Here is a 22010-nt window from a genome sequence, read left to right as displayed (position 1 = left end):
ATTTACAATGTATGTACTTCTTATTTTCTTATTTATTCTTATTTGTTATTGTTTTATTTTAGTTTCATTTTTACTGCTGGAACATAGATATTGATAATTCTAAATCTTCTCTGCTACTATGTTCAAAGAGCTCAAAGTACCGCAATATGCCCTCCTTGTAATAATATCACCATTATACACAATGTAGCACTTTTAAATAGTGGCAAAGAATCGCTAAAAGTCTTCGTTTTGAACATGTTTGAGCCTTCTCTTTCACCGTAGATAGATGACCCGGATGTTCGATCAATGACCCCCAACCAACCGTGGCACATTTCCTAGGGGATTTTCGTCTGATTTGGGGCTTTTTTGCATCTTGTCGTCGTAAAGTGAACCGCATTTATCATAGTTAGAAGGTGAAGTAACGAACAAAATACGCGTATTACAAATGTATATCTGTTATTAATATTAAATGGTGCCTTTTTTTAAGCTGCCCTTGGTTTGTAACGTTAGCCTACGGCTAAGATAGCCTGCTAGCTCACATTGTTATTTAGCCTTCTGCACACACAGACGAGCTGTAATTTTGGGCTCATACGTTGACTTCACGGAGGTAAACAAAGCGTTTCTGGGAGAGTAGAAGATGTAATGATAACAGTTTGAAACAGAAACAGTTGCAGTAGCCCTGTAACACTAACATCCATTATACCTTTAAATTATATATTTCTATAGTTTAAAATACACACTTTTTAACATGTAAATATTATTGTCTAATATAAATCTATGCACGCTGTATAATGTTTCAGCGGTGGAAAGAAACTACAATTTACTTATGTGCTTCTCCTGCTATGACAAGTCATAATGTCTGGTGTGAAAAACGATTTAAAAACTCGATGCTTGCTCATTAGCCCACTCAGATCAAACTTAACTTTTTTTTTTTTACTATTTGTTAGGTCTGCAATAATTGTTTTTTAAGCAACTTTGGGCCAACGGAATTCTTTTTGAACACTTCTTTCTCATACGTCACATCATGTGATCTTTGTTACATAGCTGCTGATTGATGCAGAAGTCAAAATGTCTTCTGTAAATGAGGTCTACAAAACTGAACGATTCTGTACTGTTGTGATATGGGTATATGTAGGGCTGTCCTCGACTAAAGAAATTCTTAGTCGACTAACACTTATACGATTTTGTCGACTAATCGATTAGTTGATTTAGTTGACAGAGCTGTGTGCTTTGAGAGGTGGTTAAGACTAGAAAAGCACAATATAAATGTAGTTAACCATCTATAAAACTGAGTTTCTCCACAATTAATCCTGCAAAAGCACAACTTTAAATCTTGTGTTTACCATAAATGTGCTCAGAAGTTTCTTGGAAATAAGTAATTAAGCATGAATAAGCATAAAAAATGACTAATCGACTAAAGAAATCTTAGTCGACTAAGACCAAAACGACCGATTAGTCAACTAATCGACTAGGAGGTGGCTGCCCTAGGTATATGACTAGTATATTGTACCTGTGTTGAACACCTTTTTCTGTCATATCAATCCCTGATATTCTTTTTATCGGGTTTGCCTTTTCAGAAATAATTTGCCACCATGTTCCTCACCCTCACCCTGCTGCGGAAAGGCATTCCTGGGAAGCAGTGGATCGGAAAGTATCGGCGCCCACGACAGATTACATGGCAGATGACACGCAATACGCTGAAGCATCTGGATCGTGAGGCTGAGAACGAATACTGGATCAGCCGGCCATACATGACTCCGGAGCAGGAGTACTGCCACGCCGCAGAGCGCAGAGCCCAGAACTGGCTGAAGATCAAGGAGGCCAAATTTGCCAATTTTCCTGAACACAAGCACATCACAGATCACTTGAGTCATCTGAAAATCACTAAGACATGGTCAAGTTAATGTGAGCAGAGAAATGACATGCAAATACTATCTTCATAATGTGACAATATCACATGTTTGTGTGAAAGAAAGTTTGGTTTCTTTATGTGTATTTATAGGTGCAGGAGTCTTTATGTCAACTGAAAAGCTACTGTGAAAAGTTTAAATACAGCTCATTGGATGAAAACTGTTTAACATTCTACACCTGATCTATGGGACCTTACTTTCACTCGCCTTAACAAAATACTCTTTCAAGTTGAGAAAACCAGGTATCCCACCAGTTATAAAAACTATAACTAGATGAACTGCTGAAGTGTGTTCCATGAGGAAAATGTTGATGGAATTATATTAGTAGTCAGGAGAGATTGGGGCAAAATTGTCATTTTATGAAAGGTTAATTTTACTGTAATATGCATTCTGCTGTTTAACATTTAATGTATTAAAAGGTTGTGACTGTCATGAAGCCCACGTATAGCTGAAATTAGAGTGTTCAATTCCCTTTGAACCTTTTGAAGTTAGAAAAACCAGGAAGGAATACAATTTCAAGGTTTATGAAGATGCTCTCACTTCATTAATAGATTCTCATAAAATGTAAATCCTTTGTATGGAGAAAACTGTGATTCTCTTGAATCTTAGTAATTTGCTTCTCCTGATATTTTAATACCTGTTAGTCAGTCGCTATTAGATCATTGTGCAGGAATTTAACCCTCAATTAAACCTCAGTTTACAGCTGCAATCTGTTCACGTGCAAGATACTGGCTCTATGACTTGACTGATTACAGTTATTGCTATTTCATAACCCTTTTTGATTCTAACACTAATACATAACTATAAGCCAACAGGTAGTCTTATTTGTTTTTTTTGTTTTTTAGACTTTTACTTGTTTTTCTTTTCTGACAAAACAATCACAAACTACATACATATACAACACAAGACCACAAACACATCAAACATTACAATACAATGTACTGCTGCTGCAGAACCATTACTAAATTCATTTATATGTCCAGTTTTTCCAAGTATAGCCTTCTAAAGATCCAGGGTCCCTCATCTCCTCGGTCATTTTCATAGAGGGCTAATGCAGCCTGTTCCATTGACAGCAAGTCTAGAAAGTCTTTTAATCAATTGTCCGTGTTAAAGCAATTGGGTTTATGAGTTTTATAGTTCATTATAATAATTCACTTAACAGACAAAAAGGCCAAAGCGATGATGCGTTGAATACGTGTTGACTGTATATTATCTACCTTACTTTCTAGAAGGCAAATGAGTGGGCACTGTGGTATTTTTACAATTAGAATGGAAGACAATCTAGATATTTCTTTCCAAAAACTCTTCACTGCGAGGCACTGCCACACGAGGTGTATCAGTGTCCCTGTCTCACTGCAACCATGCCAACATAGATGTGAGAGGGAGTTGTCCATTTTGTTAAGTCTGCTGGGGGTTAAATACGCTCTGTGTAGTAGGTTACTTTTAGAATGTTGTATTTTACACATTTAGATAAAGCTGTTGTGTTTCTAGTAACCATTTCCCACTTTGTATTAGTCAGAGATATGCTCAAGTCCCTCTCCCATTGATGTTTGATGGAGGATAATCTGTCAAAGGATGCAGTGGACAATAATGTATATAGCTTTGAAACTGTTCTCCTCCCTGTGGCAATCTCCCTCAGATTTTTATCCAGATCATTGTCGCACCCTATGAAGGTTTCTTTTGAAATAAGTAACCCCAGGATTGGGGTTGTAAATATGCAAAAATGTCGACATCTCTTAAATCATAGCAGATTTTTAACTAATTAAATGGTACCATTTCACCATCCTTTACTATCTGTCCCATTTGGCATGATGGTAGGGATGCCCCTTTTTAAAAGTAAACACTTCTGTAGCAATTTAACTACCTTGCAAGACCATTAGATTAGAAGGTTAACTATTTTCAAGTTGGTTTTAGGGTAAAACCATACAGCACTAATGAGATGAACTTTGTTTGTTCAGATAAAAGGTTTTTCTCAATCCATTTCCAACTACCTAATTCACTCTTGCATGTATAAGCCCACATCAAAGAAAACCTGGCATTATAAGCAAGGTAATAGGAAAAAACATCTGGAACTCCCAGTCCTCTACTTTTCCTAGGTCTGGTTAATCTTTTGTAGCTGATTCTTGGTTTCTTATTCCTCCACAGGAAAGTGTGATTAACTTATTAATTTCTTTGAACCAGTAAGGAGGGAATTTGAGAGGTATCGCTGATATAAGAAATAACAGTCTAGGTAAAATATACATTTTTAATCACTTCTGTTCGGCCCCATAATGAAATGGTTAGGACTGTCCATCTATTGATATCCTCCCTAATTGTCTTAAGAAGGGGAGGACCAATTAAATCAAAAATCTCATCTATGGGAGTCTTAGTGTTAATTTCCAAGATATCTCATACCTTGTGGTTTCCATTGAATGGGAACAGAACCAAATGTGACGGATAGGTCCAGTGGTTTAGTTAGTTAGTTTAGTCTTGAAATTCACTTTATATCCTGAAAACTTTCCAAACTCCTCAACTAATTTCATCACTTGAGTAATTGACTGTTGTGGTTGAGTTAATGTTAATCACAAATTGCACAGATTGCACATGCTAAAGGTTCTGGGGCCAAAATGAAGAGGGATGGGGAGGCAGGATAACCCTGCTGGGTAGATCTTAGGAGTTGAAAAGGTTCAGAAATAATGCCATTAGTTTTAATTGAAGCAATAGTTTTTTTTTTATAGAGGGCCTTCACCCTGCTAATAACAATTTTTTTTTTGACAAAACATAAAACAGGTATTGCCATTCTACCCTATCAAAGGCTTTCTCAGCATCCAGTAATATGGCAATGGCTGGATGCTGTAGAGTGTCTGCTGTCGCCATTACATAGAGGAGTCTTCTCATATTGTTGGACGCAAGTCCACCTTTAATAAACCCTACTTGATCAATATGTATCAATGAAGAAAGGGCAGTGTCCACGCGCATAGCAAGGACTTTAGTAAATAGCTTATAGTCATTGTTTAACATACTTATAGTGCGGAAATTAATCATATCAGAATGATCCTTACTGGGCTTAGGCAGCAGAGAAAAAGTGGCTTGGCGCATAGTCAGTGGCATAGACTGCTTAGTCAATTAAATAATAAAGCAGCAGGTAGTCTTATTAAAGTAGTCCTTTGCACCTTTTTTATGACCTTGTAGGGTTAGAAAGCTAGAAGGTGTGTGCACCATAAAACAAAGAGCAAACACTGACTCAGCAATCCTCAGCCATTAAATACAGCCACTAACATGGGGCTATTTGGTGTTTTATTGGTAACACTTTACTTTCCCTTGCTAGCCAAAACTGATGTGTGCTCTACTACTAAGTGGACAAAGAAACAACAGCATGGCTCAGGTATTATTTGTTGCCTTTTTAATTGGTTAGGCATAAAACCGTGATATCCTGTGCTTCTCTGCAGCACACAGAGCCATGCTGGTTGCCGTAGTAGCCATCCAGTTTTAATTAACACCTTTGACAACACATGAACTCAATGAACAAACAGAGGATAGAAAACAAGCATAGAAACCATAAGTGTGAGAAACCTTTTTACTATTACTTTTTCCTAGTCTTTTTTGTGTGTATTTGTTTGATTATAATAGAAGTGTTGTTACTGGAAGAATTATTTGAGGTCTGTCTTATTATGGGAACTGCAGGGTCCAAAATAATTGAACAGGATTAATAAGCCGGGAGAAATGCAGTCTTTGAAAGAGATAATTCTACTGCATGAATCAAAAGGTAAAAAATCCACATCTCAGTATTGCTGCTACTTTGGGACAACCATTTCAAAAACCTGACTGTAAGCGATTAATACATAAAAAAAAAAATTCCTCTTGGGTCGACTGCAGGAAGCTTTCCCTGTTCCCTGTAGCCTACTGTTTTTCTCAGTTTGGTTTAACATATTCACTCTGCTAAATATTAAACCAGCTTGAATTCTTCAAAACAGAAGATTTTTTATTGCATCAGCGTAATGCATACAGTATAGCACTATAAAGGGGATGATCTTGTTGACAAGCAGTCCTAAACCATCCTAACCTTTCTCTTCAGCATTCAAGATCGTACTCAAGTAAATATACAGAAATATTATCAGCAAAATGTACTTAAAGTATCAAAAGGTAACGTAGGCCTACTTGTTCTGCAGAAAAAATACTCTTGAATGACAGAAAATGGCTAAAAAATGTTTAACAATGCATTTTATAAGCTTATATGTGTTTTTACAAACGAATGTAATTATTAACCTGTAAAGTATATATATATATATATATATATATGTACTTTACAGGTTAATATGCATATATATATATATATATATATATATATATATATATATATATATATATATATATATATATATATATATATATATATATATGTATATACATACATACATACATACATACATACTTTATTTATTTATTTTTTCAGAATTTAATTTTTTTACAGAATTTTACTTATGTACAGTGACTTTATTGAGGGCAGTACATGGGCAGGAACCACATCACTGAATTGTCAGTTTATTGTTTGATCCAGCAGGTGGAGCTCCAGGTCGTGTTACTGGCACATGCGGAGGAGCAGAGCCCCGGCCCCTCCTGTGCGGTGCGCCCAGGCGTTTTTTGTCTCCTGGATGATAAGGTGCGTTAGGAGGCGCCGCCGCACCGGGCTGAGGAGGTAGCCGATGAGCAGACCAGACAAACAGCTCCTACTAAGACATCCAAGCAGCGTCTCAGAGCCGGAGAGACCATGAAGACAAACGGCAGATCGAGGAGTAAAGATTCACCTGCAGACGACTGAGTGAAGAGGCAGGATGGCGGGGGGTCGGAGGGGACTTGTGGCCCCACAGAATACTTTTTTGGAGAATATTGTCAGACGGTCGAACGGTAAGGGTGAGGATTTAATATTGTACATGGAACTAAAGGATTGAAACATTAAAACTAAAGCTGTATTTATGAGCACATTAATTTACCATCAGCCTGTCTAATCAAACCAATCAACTATAGCTAATTAACGACGTAAAAAAAACAAAGGGGGCTAATTAGTGATAGAGTCCTCACCTCCATGTGCATTAAAAAGTTCGGCTTTTCATTGAGCGATGTAGCAAAAAAAAGTGTTAAAAACGTCAATAGATGTTAGTAATACATTTCAGAATGACTGAATTCATTTTCTGACAGAGCTCCTGTTGCCAGTTCCTGCAGGAGTGCATGGAGAGAGAAAAAAAGATAGCAGGTTACAATTATTCAATAGCCTACTGATGTCATAAGGCTTCTGAAAGTCTTAATTGAAAATTGATATTGACCAGAAATATTTTATTTGGATACTTTCTACAGGCTTAATGCGAACGCAGGAACACGAAGAATAAATATACTAATGGATTTTTAAAGACATGTAGAATTCAGTCAGCGCAGCATGATCGCTGGTGAACATCAGCACGATTCCCCTCTAAGCTACAGATTAGTTTTGAAATGAAACTATTAGGCTTTTGTTGCTAATGTCTTATCCCTTAAAGAGCATTTAATGGCTAATATTAACCAACAGTATCTGAATAAGTGTTGAACAGGAGGCCAACCTCAAACTGGGCAAGTCTATAACTTTTGTTACTGACACAAATGGGATTCACTAAACCAATTAGTGCCACCTATGCTGTACAGATGTGAGGACAGGTTACCATATTTATAAGCTGAAACTTACCAAACTCTCACGTAGGTCTTACAGTATTTTTGGACATTTGGGTGTCAGTAATCCTTTGGCCTTTCTTAGATCCAATAGGAAGTTACAGGACAGACTGGAGAGTTATAACACTGGACAGCTAGCTGTAAAACAGAACCAGCATTATTGTGTTTCTGTAACAAACCACATTTGAAGACAATATTGCATACACACCAGCTAATGATGAGTTATAATGACTTCATATTTTAAAATGGAGAAATGGTTTGGTTAAAATTAGGTTTGGTTTTTTTTCCCCCTATAATTTACGGTCAGCTCCCCCAGAGGTATGCCAAACCAACTTGTGTGTCGGTGTATGCACTCCTTGGGCCTCGCTGTCAGTCTGCCCCATGTAGCACGTATCAACATTAAAATGTTTTATGACGAAAGGGAACAACTTGTTCAGAAAGGGTGAATACATCTCTCCAGAGTGAGGCTTTATTTAGATGAACAGTGTGAGAATCTAGATCCCTGAGGTGTATCATATATAAAATAAAAAATAAATTAAAATAAAAAAATAAGGACAATCCAACCTTTAAAGATAAAAGCATGCACATGTTTTTCTTTTAATCTCAGGGGGGTCCATGTTAGCAAACAGTTAATCTCTCCCAGACTAGGAATAAAAAAGCCAAGGCTATAATCTGCAGGATGCCACTTAGACCGAGTGACTTGTGAGAGACACAGTGGTGGATGGGCGTTCACAAACAATGAGATATTTCTTTTTTACGTAACTTTCAATGTTCAAGTTTAGAGTGTACTTTTTTGTCTCTATTACATTTCTTAATTTAACTTAAAATACAAGGAATAACATACAGAAGTCTGTTTTTACATAACATTCTTCTCTACATTTAAACCTGTCATAGCAGGAAATGCACAGGTGCAACCATATACTGTCTATGGGGGAAACTAATAACATTTATGATGACTCCGTTCCATTTGAGTGTTGGTAATTAATGCCAGTAAGAAAACATGGACAATAACATAGACCAATAATAGCCAATGATGCAATATAAGGGGTTCTTGGACCACTTAATTGACACGTACAGTACCCCCCGAAATCCTCAATCAAATGTTTTGTTGGGTCTAGTTTTATTCTACATAGCTATACTGTAGAGTTTATTTGCATGTTGAAATGTTTTGAGGTGAGGAGCAGCAAAGAAAATGTAGACAGGTAGGCACAGTTAATGTTGCTGGTGAATTGGAACTGATTTTCGTTGTGCACTATTGGCCTCTGTGGTTCTGCTGCATATTTGAAAAAGCCAATGCCTCTGTTTTTGATCTCTAACAACTTCTGAAGGAAATATATATCTCTTTAGCTGATAAATGCTTCAATATGTTCACCAGCTGGTCACTAACCATGTCTGCTGAGCAGGTAGTGTACAGGGATTATAGCTTTTTCACGGTAAACAGCTGCCTGCTGCCAAAAACAATGCTGAGTGGTGAGAGTGAACCAAAACAGTAAAGTTGTGGGCCAGACAGCCAAACAAGCTGCATTAATTCACATAATTTATATTTACATTTAATCGAATGACTACATTTTCTTTACTTTTAACTTTGTAGATCTATGGTGATTTTTATCTTAGTTTAGCTCAATATTTTTGACTTGCCTAGCACCAAGCGACTAATGTTAGCTGAAGAAAGTTGAATATATCAGCAGCTAAAGAGCCATATATTTCTCTCAGAAGTTGATAGAGACTAATAAAAAGCTAAAAGTAGAGTGAACAGCTGACATAAATGCATATGATGGCCAGAAACATGACTCCAAATGAATGCTAAGTGGCTATACGTCTGCTGCATGTGTAAGTAAATTGTATGCTAATATGTTATCCACAACAGTTAAAGCCAGCTGTGTGTCTTTTAGCTTGTTTCTGAATTTATCTGTTCCTTTAGTGGCCAAAAAATTGATGAATGCAGCTTTAATTAGCATGGGTCAACAGTAATAATAACACATTTCTGTATAACTTAAATGTAATAGTTTCTTTACAAATTAGCTGCATTGTTTTTAGCCTATAGCCTCCATTCAGGTTCAACAGATGTTTCTCACTGTAATCTGTTACCCTTTTTTCCTTTTCAAACATTTCAGTTTGGACACTGTCACATAGACAGACAGGTACTATACAGTTTAGTTTGGTGTGCTGCTTGTTTTCTTTACAGTATCTATCTCTTTTTAATGTACCACTAAATGTTCTATACCAAATGCTGTTTATTTACAAAGCTCTTAACGAATTAGACATGTTGAGATTATTAAAAAATGTTTGTGAAAATTTGCTGCAACACAGCAAATCCAGGGCTAATAACAATGATGAAGCTTTGGACTTTCTTTACTCGCAAGATTAACGTTCATCTGATCATTGTAAAATAACACGTTGGCATGGAACATCTTGTGCATCATATTTTGTCAGTGTTCTCATGCCTTTTAGTTGTCATTTCAAGGTGTTTTATTTTGACTTGATCAAGAATCTTTTGTGTGGGTGTGTTCATATGTGGTATAATTTTATTTTGTGCCAGGTGTTTTTTATTTCTTCTCCTGCTCTTTCACTGCTATTGTCACGTTGTTGTAGTCTGAGTGCATACTGTAGCAGAGTGGTTTGCTTTGAGATCTGCCATACAGAGAGATTTTTATTTGTTGAGGGTTTAACCCCAGTTATCATCATTTCTCCTGTCCCATTTAAAACCATTACATCTGCTACTTTTTTGCATTTTGCCAAAAGTATGTGGATGGATTTTGGATTTTTTTTCTTATTTTTACTCTTAAGCATTTTTAAATATCAAAAATAATCCTTTGCTTTTAATGTTTGTGCACATTTGAAACAAATATTCTTTTTGTAGCCATTTGTCTAAAGCCAAGGCAATTTTTTGGCATATTTGTTCCATGGCAATTACTACACAGCGCAATCATTTGCATGCTTGTTACAATCATCCTTATTTCAAAAAGCCGGCTGTTAAAATGAAAAGCACCTGCGTTATCTATTCATTTTATGTATTGTGACATGAGGACCATTTGGAGTTTAAGTAATGACACTGAGTAACAGTATGTGACTGTTAATTATAAAATCGCTAAGGTTTTAAAATAGGACGGAAGCTAAATAGGACATTACAAATGTACATGCAACTCAATGATTACTTAGATTTATCAGCATTTTGTCCATTAATAAGTTTTGCTTGGAGGCCTGTCTAACATTTGAATATGCAAACAATGCCACATGAGAATGACTCTGTTTGCCATGACATTTAATCGATGACAGCAGATATGAATATTTGTAGAGTGTACTTGTCAATAAGGAATACATCCTCATAATAATCACAAGCTGGAAATTGGACCATTTAATGAAAAACACTGTCTCTCCCCTGCCACCCCCCCCTATCCCCCAAACACCTCTAAAACAGCTAACTAAGCCTGTACACTCTATATAAGAAACACACAAAAATACAACACAAGCTGTTCTTGTGAAAAGTACTGCTAACGAGCAACTAACTACTAATAAGAAGTAAAGTAAGCAGATATTTGGATGTTTTCTACATAAGCAAGAATTTGTGTTTGGCCTATTTGTGTGTAATGGGCCGTAGACCATTATGGACACTAATGACAATTTTTAAAGTGTGCTAGCTCCTGAAGGCTGGGTTGCTAAGTCTTTGGGGAGAGCCTTACGAGACAAAGCACATTTTTTTAACAAGACATCTGTTTCAAAAAACATTTTAAATAGACATATGCAGCATGAAGGGACATTAAATCATACTTTTGTGTCCATGGTTAGGAGATTACCTCCATCATATTGTCACTGAACAGCCCATAATGGCCGTTTATAACTGCGCTCTTATCCTCAATGTTTCTATTCCTTGTAAATTTGTGTTGAAAATCTATGAAGTAGTCTACAAACAATTGTAGGCTTTACAATAAAATGTTCCAGGGTTAGACACTTAAAAATTAAATTTCAAATGTACTTTTGCCCTAACATTTGCTTTGTAGTTGTGTGTCCTGTCACTCTTTGAATAACGTTTTTGCGATTTCTTTTTCAGTTGCAGCTCCAACAAATCCTTGGCTTTGATATATAATAAGCCTCAACCTTTTCTCGACCCAAGCTATAGTAGTATACTAGTTTAAGTAGTTGTATTTGTATATTGTTGTTTTTTTTTAGAAAATACTGCAACCATCTTCCCTGTTTACTTTCCATCAGATACCAACTTTGTCCTGGGAAACGCTCAGATAGTAGACTGGCCCATCGTCTACAGCAATGATGGTTTCTGCAAGTTGTCGGGCTACCACAGAGCAGAGGTGATGCAGAAAAGCAGCACCTGCAGGTAGGCAAGAGGATCTGTGTGTCCTAGCATATTACAGTTTTCAAATGCTAAAGGGGTAAGATACTGTACCTTTTATAAATATATTCACATATGTGTTTATCGATTACAGAAACATAATGAGAGAACATATCAAACACAGCATTTGGGGTTTTACCTCATCCAGATACCAAACTAATTTTAAGATGAGATAACTACTTATTATTGTAATTTGAATAATTTGAATTATTTTACAGATTATATTTTACAGATACAGTACAAGATGAAGTGACAATACAAGAGCTTGTGAGGGCTAACAGCTTTCTTGTTAATTTGGATGAGCTTCATCTTGGCTGGCAAAGCTAAAATAATCATGCTGTTGCTGCAGTTATACTGTGAGAAAGGATGACTTCCTTTTTTTAAATGTGCCTGAAGTAAAAAGTTGTGTGGAGCTCTCACTTAGATCCCTGCATCATATAGTCATGGGCGTTTTGTAGTGGTTTACTTTATCTGAAAATACAATTAGTTTATTTTATGCCACTGTAGAAGCCATTTTCTATTCTATGTACTGTATCCACTTGTATTTATTTGTATTTAGACCTACCACCAGGCAGAGCATCCTAATTTTGAGGTAATTGGAGAGGCTTATTTGAGGAGGATAATGTAATTGGTTGCAGGTGTATACAGTGTGCCGGTGTGCATGCTCATGTTTGTGGTTTGGAACACTTGGACTTATTTTTAAGAGAAAGAGAAACAATGCTGCAAATACTCAACATGTGTGCAGTGTTTTCAGATTATTTTGCATAATTCCTTATTCATTAGCAGGATGAGAGGGAGAGTTAATGCATCAGCAGTACAGCAGAAAGATTTTAACTATTATTTTCAAATCAAATAGTGAGATTTGCTTGTGGGCACCGGCTGAAGCAATGCGGTCCTTGAATCAGTCTGTTGTGGTTAAGGGAGTCTACAGTCATGCTAGCAGCTCTGTGAGGCTCTGTTTAGGCACAGTGGTCCTTTGAGCTGAACGCTAACGTCCGCATGATCACAATGTTAGTGCTAACATGCTGATGTTTAGAAGAAATAATGTGAAGCATGTTTATCATCTTACTTTAGTGTGTTTACATGCTAACATGCTATCATTATCATATCATCATATCAAAAACAATTAAGTGGATACAGACGATGTTCCTCCACAGGGTTGCTGTGCTCATGGTCGATATGAGGAGCTCAGGTTTCTAGTTTCAGGGGCCTTTCTTTATACTAGATCCAACTGTGAGGAGATCCTGGATTAACTACATCTTCCAAATCCCTTCAGCAAAGCATCTCAATAGATGTTCCCATAATTTAAGACAGTTAAAGCTTTAATACGTAACTTTTTGATATTAATGAACGTCCGTTACATTCAAGCCATTGCCAAATGAGTTGCTACAAAGCTAATCAAGACTATCAGCTCCACACAACTCTCTCTTTATTTCTCAGTATGGCTATGTTCAGAAGATTGTGTTGTCCGGTGACTTTCGCACGCAGAAACTTGAGTGAAGTTAATTACCTCTTCTGAAAAGTCTGTCATGTTTTTTTAATCCTCCGTGTTCTCTTTGGCTACTAGCAACTGCGTAGGGGATTGGTGGGGGCGTATAAAGGCCTTTTTAATGGTTGTACGTAGAATTGATGGCATACCCCCGCAGACCCCTCTGCGTCTACGTTGGACCCTATTCCGTAACCTGACGTGCACCTCTCGAAAAATTTAAATGCACGTCGCAGTGACACAAGTCGCTCGGCTGTGGCTTGGTAGCGTTCCATTTCCCCAGAATCATTTCTTGGTTCTCCTTCCCCATAAACAACATGAAATCAAGGAGAAGGTTAACTTTTCCTGCTAAAGATGTCTCACCTTGGTCAGAAAGCACAGGGGAGACACTTTGTTTCTCTCACTATAACTCTAGAGTCGGTACTCGCACCGAAGCTAATTACCATCACTCTCTCACTTCCCCCTCCACCACACACTCCCCCCAAACACACACATGCCGGCTCGACGCACAGAACAGTGCACAAGTATAAACACCAGGCCACTTATGTAGGCTACGGCGAAAGCTCTGCGTGGAGCCTCCGCAGCACCATAAAACGGCCTTAAGGCTTGTATCATGTGGGCGCGCCGACAGTGTTGTTGTCATTACTTAGAATTCCTCATGGAGGAGACAGAAACTACACACTGTAGCTTTAAGAAAATGTTGTTGTTTTTAAATTTCTTGCAAGGGTAGAAACCACATAACTAAGACACAAATCTGTGATAGTATCAACTGAAACTGCATCCACATCACTGACTGTAACCGTGAAACTGTGTACCCGGGGTCCTTTAAGTGAACAGATTTGGAGAGAGCACCAAAACTGTTCACATAAAAGAATAAAATGAACTCATAAAATGATTTGTGTATATATATGTTATTGACTAGTTTCTGGACCTGTGTTTATTGTGCCAGTAATAAGCAAGCCAGTAAGCACTATATTAATGGGATCACATGGAAACAGTTGGTGCTGCCAGATTTGAAAACCGTGGGACATTTCTTGTGTTGTGGGAGAAGGCGTTTGTCACAGCCAGAACTGCGGCTATTACTGATTTAGACCCTCAGGTCCTTAAGCATAAGCTGTAGAACACTTGCCAATACAAATATTGAACAGCGTGTGTGACAATTTGATTTGATTTAGGTTTATTTTTAGGATGCTAAATTGAAATGAAGTCTTGTCTATCTAACAGGAAGGATAACAGAACTAAAATCTTCTGACTGTATTCGAGATCCAATTTGAGAAAACTCTATTGTCTATCTATTGTCTCTTTTTTTCTACATGTAAATAGTTTATATGCAGCTGGTGTTATCCTATGTATGGCTAAATATTCCCAAAAATTTCAGTAAATGACAATTAGCTATGCAGTGAGCAAACAAGCCTTTGTTATATTTACTGGAAGCAACAGTGAAAATGAAAACAGTACTGGACAACAAATTAATTGACAGCGATTATAATTGTAATAATATGTAATTATGTAATAATAATAATATTTCTCAAATAAGAGCTAGACCCACTGAATTAGTACTGCCAGTGAAAGGTCAACATTAGGTTTTCACTGAAAGCACAACACAGTAATCAATAAACATACAGTATACATAGCCCACAAGAGTAAATATATTGTATATTGTAACAGTAAGATTTCATTATTTCATTGTTATATAACAACACATTAGCCCCATACAGCTAGGCTAGCTTGGTTAGGAGTAAACAAAAAAAATTAAGTAACAAATCGAAAACAAAACCATCATAAAACCTTTATAAGAACTAGAATGCAAATAATACTCCAAAAAGGGCATTTGGAAAGCCGATAAGAGATGTCTGTCAACATTTACACTGTAACAGATTTGACTAAAAGCTGGTTGTAACCATGTAAAAAGTAAAATAAATACATGTATTATTTAAATGTAGTTTACTGTATCAATTGTTTATTTTAGGTTCAAATGTATCTGTAGATCTGCAGTGATTGAGTATGGGCCTCCCTCTTTCCCCAGAGGATGAATGGTAATCATTTTGTGATCCCTTAACTTCCCATGTAGCGGCATCATCAGGTCAACATTTTAAATTGTTTAATACTTTGATTCATGACCAAATACCTGCACAACTATTGGTGTCACCCTCAGCTGTAGATACTGATGTTATCATTTAGCTCAAAGCCTAACTTACGAACTGTGCTACAGCGTCAGTGTTCCTCTCTATATTCTTTAAATATACCTCTATACCTTTAATCATTTGGTCTTTTTTAGCTGTTTTTATGTCAAAACACATCTCCATGAGCCTGATTATGAGGCAATTAAACATTCCCAATGTGGATGGGTTAGGGTTAGGGATGTTTGATGTTTTTGAGGATGACTCAAACCTAAAATGTATGCTCATCTCCCCAGAGTGTTTAAGTCTAATATCTGAGCCTCGTTTGCTGCAGATGTGTGTGGATCAAAGATCTTATTTCCATCTCAACTGCTCTTACTGTGTTCTGTGTGTCCTCTATTATGCATTTTTTTTTGTCCTTTGCTAGATCCTGTAAACATACAGTGAAAAACCTGTGGGAATTTTTCATGCATGACAAGAAAGTCACTTGAGGAATCGTTTTGTCTTTGAAGCAAGTCACATTTCTCCCGACTCAGAGAGAGAGAGAGAGAGAGAGAGAGAGAGAGAGAGAGAGAGAGAAGAAAAGAAAGGGGACATTCTTCAGTGATATTACATCAAGCCCTGGTCTGAAAAGTCTCAGCAGCGTCAGGATGTAGTCTCATTAAATTTAGCCTTCTTTTTTTTTTATTTCACAACAAACTCGGGAGTTATATTTAGATCATGCTGGAACAAGCTGTTACTGAGGGTGGCAGTAACAAGCAAAGTGAGATGAATGTCTCTGCAGCGTGTTTAAATGTGTGCATGGTTGCTTGACCCATCTTCAGGTTTCATTTGTTGTTGAGAGGTACTTTGCATTCGGCCAATTTGACATCAGGCTACATTTATTTTTTTTATGATTTCAGGGTACATTTCAATGAGTTTTAATCTACTTCTGCTCTATATTTAATACAGCCTAATTCTGCAGTGTAGGTCTCTAGAGATCTCTAAATAGCCCTCAGTAGCTGGTCTGCACAGTTTAGGCGTCTACTCCTGATAAATGGCATATTGTTTTGTTTTTAGAAAATATACAGTTAAATTTAGGAGGAAAACATGAATAAGACGGTAAAAGGTGTGTGTTCAAAGAAATGGGAGAAAGTACAAAGTACCAAAATGTAACCCGGGAATACTTGGCAACTAACACATTAAGACATTCACACATTCGAGCCTTCCTCGAAACACCCTTAAGAGCAAGAACGAGCACGCTTGTCCAATGTGCCGCTGTCTATTAAATATTCAAATTGTTGTTTCCCTTTGTGTCTTCCAGCTTCATGTACGGGGAGCTCACAGACAAGGACACAACGGAAAAAGTGCGACTAACATTCGAGAATTATGAGATGAACTCGTTTGAAATACTGATGTACAAGAAGAACAGTAAGTAGCAATGCCATATTATGTGTGGAAAAGAGAAAAATGGGAAGTTTTCCACTCTCTTGTCATGCAAATGTATTCAGAGCTCCTGTAACATACAGTGGAGTTCAAAGGCAGCCCAGAACATTTCTACTTCTGTAAAAATGTGCTAATTGGTAGAGAGCCAGAGCAAAAGAAACCTTCCCCAGAAAAAGGTAGTGATGTTTGTTTCCTTTCTGCATGCAGGTGTTACAGAAAAACATGGAAAGTTTTGAAAGCCCAGAACATAACAGTTTACACTATGCAATCAAGATTTCTGCTCTATGTGCACTCATTGTCATTTCTTCTAAAAATAAGCAGATGATGCAGCTAAATATATGTGTGTTGTTCTTTTTATACTTTCAGGGACACCTGTTTGGTTTTTTGTGAAGATTGCTCCCATTCGAAATGAACAAGAGAAAGTCGTCCTGTTTCTTTGCACGTTTAGTGACATCACAGCCTTTAAACAGCCAATTGAAGACGATTCTTCAAAAGGTTAGAGTCAACCAATTTCATTTATTTCCTCCTATTAAAAGGATGTCTCTCTGAAGCTGCCAATGATAGTTAAGTGTACTCTGGAGTGATTAAAATAGGAAAAATGCAGATACTTCATTCTTCAAATGGCTCCCAAAAAACCTTTAAAATGTTTTTCAATTTGCGCGGCAGAGACACGCGATCTAAAACTTTTCAGAGATTATCAAGTGAGAGAGGCAGAGGTAACATTAGTCTACCAGCAATCATGATCAGATCCTGTGCATTGTGCATCTGCTCTGGCAAACACCCACCCAGTCAAATAAGATGAAGACAGTCAAACTAGAACAAACATTAGTGTGACTAGTGACCAAAATAGGATGTGTAATTAGAATAAAAATGAGATTGTAGTTCTGCATCAACAGGCAGCGCTCCTCTGTGAAGGCTGTTGCATCAGTGAGGACTTTAGCTTTAGTCCTCTATCTTCCACGGGACATGGCCTGCAGGCAACAATACCAAGCATGGGTTTGTGCTGTCTGAGTAGAGAGTGGGGATTGTAGGAAAAGAATCCCAAAAATGCAGTAGCCCACCAGAAACCAATGCTCACACTCTCTCTTTAATCTCAACCAAGCAGTGTAAACCTACAGAAGAAGACCTTTTAGCCACTTTGGGGCAGGAGAAACAAATTGTAAACACATCAGTGACATATTATCACCTCTTCAATGAATAAATGAATGAGTGAATGAAATCTTTATTATTCACGATTAAGTATGTGTATATATATATATATATATATATATATATATATATATATATATATATATATATATATATATATATACAATGGTCTTTTTATCTTGTTGGACTGTGATTTTGTTTGTGGTGAAGACTCGGCGTAGGACCTGATAAGCTGATAGGCTTCAACCTATCTAGTGCTATGTTTCTGTTGTTAATTTTTTTCTTTTTGCTATTCTTTTATAAATTTTATATGTATGTATATATATATACTGTATACATACACATATTTGTATATGTATATATATATATATATACACACATATATGTATATGTATATATATATACTGTATATATACACATATATGTATATATATATACAGTATATATACATACATATAAAATTTATAAAAGAATAGCAAAAAGAAAAAAATAATCAACAAAAACATAGCACTAGATCCTTTCAAAAAGGGATAGGTAGAAGCCATCAGCTTATCAGGTCCTACCCCGAGTCTTCACCACAAACAAAATCACAGTCCAACAAGATAAAAAGACCATTTTAAACGATACATAAATACTACTAATTCACATCTACTTTATCAAACTATTAAGAAAAAGAACAAGAACAAGAAACAAGCACCATTAACATCTGTGAGGTTTTCACTCTCCTTTTGTTACAATTTATAATGTATGCTTTTTTTTTTACAAAGCTTTACAGATTGGAGTCCTTAGCAATTGTTCAATACTTTAATAAAGTATTTTCAGACCTGATTCTTTGAGTCGTTTCCTTTTCACAACTCTCTCAAGCTCTGAAAACATGCTGTAGCCCCAGGAAATATAAAGTACCAGAAAAACATCTTGAAAAACATCATGTTAAAAATTGTGTGTACTGTATGTGTTTATAATCCTCAGGCTGGGGAAAGTTTGCCCGACTGACTCGAGCTCTAACAAGCAGTAGAGGAGTCTTACAACAGCTGCAGCCCACAGTTCACAAAGGAGAGAATGTCCACAAGCACTCCCGCTTAGCTGAGGTACGGAGGACACACGTGATTTTGAGTTCTGATTTAATTCAGTAAAACTCAGTTCTGTATACTAGGGAACAAACTATGGACACTGAGAAATTTCAGGTCAACTTTTAAGACTGCATGTAAGCTATAGTTACAGTCAGGTCGCCATAATTTAAACTCCAAGCTACATTATTTTTGGCCTTCTGCTGTGCATGTACATTCATCTGTACATTCAGAGTTTTCCTGACTCGCTGTTTTTCGTCAGGTACTGCAGCTCGGCTCAGATATCCTACCTCAATACAAACAGGAGACCCCCAAAACCCCTCCCCACATCATCCTGCACTACTGCCTCTTCAAGACCACATGGGACTGGGTCATCCTCATCCTCACCTTCTACACAGCCATCATGGTGCCCTACAACGTCTCCTTCAAGACGAAGCAGAACAATGTGACGTGGCTGGTGGTGGACAGCATTGTGGACGTCATCTTCCTGGTGGACATCGTGTTGAACTTCCACACCACGTTCGTCGGACCCGCTGGCGAGGTCATCTCAGACCCCAAGCTGATCCGCATGAACTACCTGAAGACCTGGTTTGTTATCGACCTGCTGTCCTGCCTGCCGTACGACGTCATCAACGCCTTCGAGAATGTAGATGAGGTGAGTGCGGTGGTTCTGTGTTTGTGCTGAAGCAATTAGTCGATCGAAAGGAATCAGAATCAGCAACTATTTTATTTTGATATATATATATATATATATATATATATATATTCCTTTTCATCATCTTTCAAGCCTTCATGCCAAATGTATGCTAGTTCCAGCTTTTCAGATGTGGGGATGTGCCACTTTTCTCTATCTTAGGTGGTTGTACACCAAATATTTTTGGGTTTTGGACTGTTAGTGGGACATAACAAGCAATTAGAATATATCACTTTCAGCAACAATTTTGATAATTGATTAGTTGTTGAAGCCTTGTTAAGAAAAAAAGATGACAAACATGACATTTTACTTTATACTAGCAATAGCGGGCGTTTTAGAGACAAAGCCAGAAACGGACCAAACAAAAGAATGAACGGGCTGCATAAGGTTAAAATCAAATAATGGCTGCTTTTTACAATTACAATAAAAAAAATAGATGTATCGTAATGCTAACAAATTGGAAATTTTGTCTTTTTGCCAATAAATAGAGACAGCGTTAAAAATACTAGAGGTGATCCTTTCTAATGCGATAAACAAGTTATTAGGTTTCCACACAGGCACATTAATAATGACATGGCAGTGGCGATCAGATCCTGTTCACTGGTTGTTGTTTAGTATTGTGACAGTGAAAAAACGAGGTGGGAATGAGCAACATAATACTGCAATAGGCTTGTTTGTGAATCTATAAATGTTGGACCAAAATAAGGAGTGTTTGCTGCAGAGCTATCACAGGATCTTGAAATAATTGGCACATTATAATTGGGGAAGAAGCGTTCCATTATTAAACCTTGGCACTCTTGAGCACTCTGCTTTGTCACTGGCCAAAAACCATTAACACCTAATAACAGCTGACAGAGGGACTGAATCATACTGTGAACTAAGGCATGTTGTGTTACCAAACAAGCATTTTGAGTAGGTCACTTTCAAGTTTTTCACTATCTATTCATACATTACTAAATGTAACTGTATGATGGTGTTTTCTTGTATAAAGGGGAAAGAAAAACAGGTTGTTTATTTGTTGTTCAAGTATGACATAACCATGCTTACCTAAATAAGGGAGAAGAATAATTTTACAGAATGCTTAAATCATGTTAAAATATTGTATGCTGGCAGATAAAATATATTAACAAAACATCCGTCTCTAGCTGCGTCTGATTGGAAATATATTTTAGGGTGCAACCACGGCTTCTGAATCAGGTCCAAATGTTCACACGCACATTGATTAAATGGAGCCTCATGGTCCTGCACTTGCCAGTTTTCATTCTAATAATGCATCAAACATAAGGCAGTGTTTGTGTGTGCTTACATGTGTCATGTCTCATGTTGTGTGTGTGTTATTGCCACTCTGTAAAATGCTGTGAAAGCATTAAGCGAGCAGCACACCGCACGTCGGCTCTCAGGGGCTGTCGGCTAGCTCACACAGTACAAGATAATATGAAATGCTGTGGTAAAGCTTTAAAAAAAGAGGCTTGTTGGTTGGCCGCAAGCACTGAACTGTATTTGCTGGTCCAGCATTTTGGTCTCTTTCTAGTCTTTCAGTGCTTCAGCATCCTAAACGCTGACAAGTTCAAGTGGCCGGGGCAGAAGCGGTCAGGGGTCAGCAGCAGGGGGAAAACAACAAGCTCTTGTGAATTTAAAAGATGAGGCTGGTGTTATTTGATCTTTTTAGTTTTATCAAGAAAAAAAGAAAAAGTAAAAAAAGGATTTTTGTCTGTATAGCTTGTGTTTACAATAATAAAGTTTAATTGATATAGCACCTTTTACAGGCAAAGTCACAAAGTGCTTCACATGATAAACATTTGCAAACAAACAGTAGGATCCAACAGAAAATAAGCAAGGAAAAAAAGAATTGAACGACCAATGAAAATCATTTAAAAGATTAAAACCTAAAACCCAAAGTTACAAACATGAGTCAAGAGCGAATTTAAACAAGTTCAACTTCAGCTGCTTTTTAAAAGCATCAACAGAGACTGCAGAACGTAACACAACTGGAAGGGCGTTCCACAGGTTTGGAGCCACCGCTTCAAAGGAAAGGTCACCTTTAGTTTTTAAGCGAGTGCGCGGGACCACCAGTAATCCCTGGTTAGAAGACCTGAGGGACCTGTTAGTAGTGTACGGATGGAGCAGGTCCAAGATATAAACGGGTGCCTGACCATGCA

General features: G+C 37.2%; 2 protein-coding genes across 2 annotated transcripts in view; both read left to right on the top strand.

Moving 5' to 3' along the window:
• The first annotated feature begins 239 nt into the window (after positions 1-239).
• On the top strand, positions 240-2602 carry mrpl57 (mitochondrial ribosomal protein L57). Its single transcript, XM_028603759.1, has 2 exons — positions 240-392; positions 1557-2602. Exon 2 carries the CDS (start codon positions 1572-1574, stop codon positions 1881-1883), a length of 312 nt encoding a protein of 103 aa, XP_028459560.1. The 5' UTR covers positions 240-392; positions 1557-1571; the 3' UTR covers positions 1884-2602.
• A 3943-nt stretch (positions 2603-6545) lies between these two features.
• Positions 6546-22010, top strand: part of kcnh1a (potassium voltage-gated channel, subfamily H (eag-related), member 1a) — a 34045-nt gene continuing 18580 nt past the window's right edge. Inside the window, exons 1-6 of the mRNA XM_028602962.1 lie at positions 6546-6773; positions 11772-11895; positions 16820-16926; positions 17308-17436; positions 19060-19178; positions 19420-19812. Of these exons, the coding sequence (XP_028458763.1) occupies positions 6701-6773; positions 11772-11895; positions 16820-16926; positions 17308-17436; positions 19060-19178; positions 19420-19812 (945 nt within the window). The 5' untranslated portion in view covers positions 6546-6700. The remainder of the gene's footprint in view (positions 6774-11771; positions 11896-16819; positions 16927-17307; positions 17437-19059; positions 19179-19419; positions 19813-22010) is intronic.

Source organism: Perca flavescens, chromosome 17, assembly GCF_004354835.1.
Source record: "Perca flavescens isolate YP-PL-M2 chromosome 17, PFLA_1.0, whole genome shotgun sequence".
Lineage (NCBI taxonomy): Eukaryota > Metazoa > Chordata > Actinopteri > Perciformes > Percidae > Perca > Perca flavescens.
This window is presented reverse-complemented; position numbering and strand designations above follow the sequence as displayed.

Excerpts from the sequence above, each read along its gene's own strand:
- mrpl57 (XM_028603759.1), top strand. The coding sequence starts at position 1,572 with ATGTTCCTCACCCTCACCCTGCTGCGGAAAGGCATTCCTGGGAAGCAG.